This window comes from Panicum virgatum, chromosome 8N, assembly GCF_016808335.1.
Source record: "Panicum virgatum strain AP13 chromosome 8N, P.virgatum_v5, whole genome shotgun sequence".
NCBI classification, from domain to species: domain Eukaryota; kingdom Viridiplantae; phylum Streptophyta; class Magnoliopsida; order Poales; family Poaceae; genus Panicum; species Panicum virgatum.
The window spans coordinates 32231873-32237872 of NC_053152.1; the positions used below are offsets into that span (position 1 = coordinate 32231873).

The window sequence follows — 6000 nt, forward strand, 5'->3', positions numbered from 1 at the left end:
ATTAATCGATGATTGGCTATAGTAATGCTACAGTAACCATCCTCTAATCACACGGTCAAAGACCTCATTAAATTCTTCAGGGTTCTGGAGTTGGTTTTGTAAACTGCATTTGTTTGACACCCCTAATGGCCGGTCAAGGATCATTCTAGAATCTTCTAGGGAGTATCCAAACAAGGCCTATATCCTGCAAACGATACATAGACACGCAAGGAGGGGGACTTCCTATATATACCATGGAAGATAGATAAGGCATCCATCTTCAAAGTCTACTTTGATCCAATTATCCCATGCAAACTTATGCAAGCATATTCAATATTTTAATATGATTAATTCAACTTTTTTAGTAAACAGGTTCAACATTTGACGATCAAAATCTTGTCAGAGAAAATGTTGAAATTGGAAGCACCAAATGTTGAATTCAAAATGTTGAATGACGATGACCAGGAGCTTCTTCTCCGGCGAGGCAGTGGCGCAGCGCTCAGGCGGAGGCGGCGCGGCGCACAAACAACGGTGCGGCACAGGCAGCGATGCAGGTGGTGGTGGCGCAGCGGCGGGGTGGGGCGGGCGGCGCGGGTGGCTAGTGGTGGTGGGGAGAGAGAATGTTAGAGAGAGAGGAAGCTAGGGTTTGTGGTGCATCCAACGGATTGGCTTGTTTGCATTAATCTCAAGCATTGGAAGTGCGGAAGCTAAAATCTACTGGAAGATGGATATAAATTTTGGTGGGGTGGGGCCGGAGCTCTGGGCCATAGGTTTTGGGCATGGCCCGATAAGCTGTTGGACTCGATTGGGATCCAAGATCGAATAGATGTGAGAAAAAGAAAAAAAGGTTTTTTTAAAAAAAGGTTTTTCTTTTCTATTTCTAGGGATTTCAAACAAATTCGAGTTGATGAATTGAGAAGACGTATATCCGCACCTGTTGAAGGAGGCCTGAAGGGACACGCCTGCTGGAACATGTCCCCTCGTCACATTGAACCTGCTTGCATTGATTGTGTGTCGTCACGCCACCTATTCGGGGACTCCTATATGGCTTCCGGAAGATGAATAAACAAGCCATCTTCCAACCCACCAAAACCCATGACGACAGTGTCAAAAAAAAAATGACGGCTTCCGCCCCTGCAGCCGCCTCCTTCGCGCATGCTGCCCGATAGTGTCACCACCCCAACCCTCTCTAACCTCTCTCTGACACCACGTCCCCACTCCCCACCCCTGCACCTGACCCAAGTGCTGGTAGACACCACCCCGACCGGTGCACGCTCCGCCGTCTCACCTCCCACCCACGCACCGCCGCCCGTATGTCGATTCCTCCCCTCACCTCTTCTAACACTAGCGACCATTGGAGCTTCCAAACCACGACAACTCCAGACCCTAACTCGTCGCCAGTCTCAACCACCACCCTAGCCGCTAGCGACCTCCCCCGCCTACTACCTCTCGCCAGGGCCAGCAGCGGCACGGCGAGGTTCGCGCGCCACGGTGGCAGCCCGAAGCTGGAGGTAGGGGCGGGGGTTGGGCTAAGGTTGCGGATACCATCTAGCAAATGTAATGTTTAGCACGAATCTCAAGCACGGAAAGGTGGGGTAGAAAAAAAACTTCCGGAAGAGTATAGGATTCCCGGACCCGCCCGACCAAAGGGTACAGAGCCACAAGCCCATGACGTAAAAGCAGCCCACCAGGCTAGCTTCAGCACATTAGGCCCAAGCCCATGGTCTGCACCATTCCGTTTGGTCGTCATCGTCTTCCCGAGCCTCGCGCCACTACTGGATAGCTTTTCCTGCCTCCTCGCCTGGCCGCCGCCCGCCTTCGCGTGTGCTCCCCGCCCCACAACCACGCAACAAAGGCTTCCTCGAACCGTCGATGAGCGCCCAAGCAAGCCGGTAACCAGGGGGCGGCCCGGTCCCCCCGAAGCTCCGCTCGACGCCATGCTCGCCGCGGCCGTGGCGGCGGCCGCCATCCCTCCGGCGGCTTCTTATTATTCCCCCGCGAAGCTGTCCTGGTACGGCGGGGTCATCCGTGAACTAGATTTTCTCTTCTAGTGTGCGTATGGTTCGGTGGAATTTTGTCTGCAACTAATTTGTTCCTTCACAGGAGATGGAGGGCTTCCCGGAGCCGTCGGGCGGCAAGAATCGAGGCTGGGTACTCCCAATTGGAGGTGCGCGTTGGCTATTTCGCTCCCCTACTTTAGATAGTATTTTGATTTTTGGTGCTCCCAGTTCGATCTAGGAACAGTAGCGCATTCAGGTCAGATGAGAGGGTGCTCACAGAAGTCACCAAATTGGGTAATGCAGGGAAAGCTTTACAACTTCAATTTTGTCGAATACCCTCAAAATCAAGCTTGGGACTTTAAGGATAGTAATGGTAATCAGCTTGCTAAGTCTAATCAAGAAACGAAGTGGAGGGAACTGCCATATAAATGACTAAATAGCACGTTTACTGCACTGCTTTCACAATTTGGGGCTCGTAAATTTCTCCTGTGTAGCCTACGTTAGATTACTCTTTTAGTCTCTTTTGCTACAAGCCCGCAGGCCTAGCATAGCTGCTGCATGTGGGAAAAATCATCGTTGTAATATGCTACACTACATATGCTTCTGTGCTCCCAATTCGATCTAGGAACTGTAACGCATTCAGGCTTGCTGAGATGGGTGCTCACAGGAATGCAGGAGAGTAATGGTAACCAGCTTGCTAGGTCTTATTGAGAATTGAAGTTTACTGCAGTATCACAATTTGGTGTTCGTAATTTTGTCCAATGTTGTGTACATTGCATCACTTTACCCTTCCAGTCTTTCTTGCTACAAGTTCGTATTACTGCTGCCTACATATACGATTTAACTTTTTTTACATTTGTTGTAAATAAAATGAACATCAATTTCTTTCAGGTGAGAAAAGTCACCTATCGTCCTCCTGGAACTGAACATAACTTGTTGAATGAAATTAACCTCTCTCTTCGGGAGAAAAGGTAAGCATATTTGCCCTGGAATAATTATATTTCTGGAAGCTTTTATATTCCTAACAACAATATTTGTGCAGTTTTGGTTTGATATTTGGACGGAGTGGGAGTGGAAAGACCACCCTTTTACAGGTGCACACTGAAATGCTCTGTGACATTGCTAAATTTCCTTATTTTCTGTCTTTCGGCTTGAAGTAACATCTTAGTCTCTCAGCTCTTGGCTGGTCTATCAGAACCTACCTCTGGGTCTATTTGCATTCAGAAGTATGATGATAGTGGGAATCCTATTGGCATGTCTGAAATGCTAACTTCTCAAAGAGTTGGAATTGTATTTCAGTTTCCTGAGAGGTTTGAACTACTCCTTTCATGAAGATTATGTAAAATGGACAGGATTACTTTTAAACTATGGTGCTTGAAAATTTCACTGAAACATAAGAGTCTATCATATCTTGTTATAGGTATTTCTTAGCAGATACTGTACTTGAAGAAGTTACTTTTGGATGGCCTAGGCAAAAGGCAGATCTCCTATTCAAAGAGCAGCTCGCTTTAAATCTTCAAAATGCCTTTAACTCGGTACATAATTTTTCTGCGTAATGGAGCACCTTCACCTTTTGTAATTATTAGACAATTTCTTGAAATACCCATTCTTTCACAATTTAAATTGATGTCTTGATTTCTTGTGAAACATACTAGGTTGGTCTGAAAACCATTTCATTAGATGAAGATCCACAGTCTCTAAGTGGTGGGTTTAAGAGGCGACTTGCTTTGGCAATTCAACTGGTATTGCGTTTATTGGATTATTATGAGTTGATGTTCTATCTCTTTCTTTTTACTTTTTTAAAAAACAATATATCTGATTGGTTATGCTGCCTGTTTTTATTTTTCTATTTTGTAGGTTCAAACTCCTGATCTATTGCTGCTTGATGAGCCACTTGCTGGTTTAGGTATGTGATTATATTAATCAGACAAAATCAATATGTGATTAGATTATCATATTAATCGGACCAATCATTGAAGGTTGCTTTTCATCAATTCATTTATCTCTGCTTCTTAATGCATATTTGCTTGTGTATGGTACCATCTGTTGCACAGTTGCTAGGATTGATATCAAGAGCCAAATACAATGCTGAAATTTGTATCATGTTGGTGGATGTGTTTATTAAGTTCCTACTTTAAAATGTCAGATTGGAAAGCTCGGGCTGATGTCGTGAATCTCCTGAAGGACCTAAAGAAGCACCACACAATACTGGTTGTAAGTCACGATCTAAGGTAATTTTAAACCCAAAATATGGAAGAGAAGGTTCTATGTGTACACCATGTTGAGAATAACAAAGTGAATGATTATAAATCATTTTGTTTTTTCCGTGCATCCATTCAGCGAAAACAAATAGCTTCTAACGTCACTGATGAATTTCCAAAATGGCTGATTGAAAATATTTTGCAGGGAACTATATCCACTAGTAGATCGCTCATGGAGAATGCAAATGGGAGGGAGCTTGAAGGTGGAAACTTTGCCTGTGTGAAGATGTACTCATTGGTATAGTGGTCAGACATGCTGGCATAAACATTACTGGCCACTCCCAATCTAGTAAGATCAACTACAGAACTACTTTTATAAACTTGGATAATGTTTCTGAAATTTCTTGAAGATACAATGGAGTCAAAGATGGCTGTGATTGAGTATTTGGTAATACATGATGACTTGTGCACAGGATCGAGAATCGGGGTACGAAAAATGCTAGAAAACTTGGATGAGAGATCATGGACGTTAGTCCCAAACTTTGACTGCTGGAATGGAACAGTCTGTGATGCAGACGTTGTCGAGCTAAATTGATCGTTGAACAGTGCTATTGGAATTCGGAACGAGGATCCAGGCATCCAGCTATAGCTCCTTGTTGCACACGAGTTATGAGGATGATGAGAGCCTTGTGGAGTTTGAAAGATGGGTCAAAATGATGCTGATGATGGTGTTGGTATTTTCATTGAAGAGATTCAGAGAACCTCATTTACTTTTACTTTTAATAGAGTTGTTTGGAATACAGTTTCTTAAAAAACTTTTTATGCCAGAAGAATATAGTGCTCACTAGCAGATTATTTCCCTCTAAAGATCTTTGACCTTCTGTCACCTTAACTTTTTTTTCCACGGCTTCTGAAATGGGAGAAATCTGTCATGCAGTAGTTTTTATGTTTACATAAGTTCAAAATGGTGGTCAGAAAATTCTCTTCCGGTGAATCCATGCATAAATTTTTGCTTAGCGTCATGTTCTGCTTCAGCTTCATGCCAATCTCATGTACTATATTCGACATTTAAACATGTAGTCACTTTTACAAACAAAGTTATGCTACTGAGGTTACTTGTACATGTGCCACAGTTTACCAACATCAGCGTACATGATCAAAACAAGAAACTTTCATATGCCTTCTAGACTCCAATTGTTGCCTTCGCGGCCCATCTTTTTCCAACCATTGTAAACCCCACGTGCTTATGTCCACATCGCCACCGCATTGCCAGAAGGGAGGTATGTTTGATTTAGTCAGGACTGTTAATATTAAACAAGTGATGCTATCCAAGATCCTGCAAAAGAGCCAAAGGATCTTGCTAACAGGACACCTCTTCTGATCAGGGCCATCACTGGTCCATTTGAAACTTCTCTCAGGAAGGCTCCTGGAAGCTGATATACTTGGAAAGATATGGTAGGTCAGGTCACTCTCTCTGCTGGATAGATTGGTGGTGTGTTTTTTTCCACATGAAAGGACCATGCTACTGGTTGGTCTACTTTATCATTTGCCTTGTGCTTTCCTTTGGTCTGTTGAGCCTTTGAACATGTCAGCATCAGTTATCAAATTGGTGCAGGTTACCTGGACCTTCTGACTGATGAATGAAAATACCATGCTGGCTACCAAAGGAGCATGGAGATAAATTGCTGTTGGTGTATATAGTGGTCTACTTGGGACCTTTTAGTAGAAACAAGAACCACAGAGCATATTATTGCAGTAAGTTCTTTTTTTTGCTGTTCTGGATATACTTCAAATAAATCCGTCTCTAATTGAGAATTGTA

General features: G+C 43.8%; 1 protein-coding gene across 2 annotated transcripts; it reads left to right on the forward strand.

Annotated features, from left to right (window-relative positions):
* Positions 1-1692: 1692 nt before the first annotated feature.
* Positions 1693-5132, forward strand: LOC120685551 (ABC transporter I family member 11, chloroplastic-like). Of its 2 annotated transcripts, XR_005679631.1 has the most exons (11): positions 1693-1990; positions 2083-2146; positions 2871-2950; positions 3022-3073; positions 3156-3289; positions 3400-3514; positions 3635-3721; positions 3837-3885; positions 4126-4210; positions 4386-4529; positions 4655-5132. XR_005679631.1 is itself a non-coding variant. In XM_039967545.1 (10 exons), the coding sequence occupies exons 1-10, from the start codon at positions 1917-1919 to the stop codon at positions 4462-4464; spliced, it is 819 nt and encodes a 272-aa protein (XP_039823479.1). In that variant the 5' UTR covers positions 1693-1916; the 3' UTR covers positions 4465-5132. The 2 variants fall into 2 exon arrangements, 1 of the variants encoding a protein (XP_039823479.1); XM_039967545.1 differs by having other exon boundaries at positions 4386-5132.
* The last annotated feature ends 868 nt before the right edge of the window (positions 5133-6000 follow it).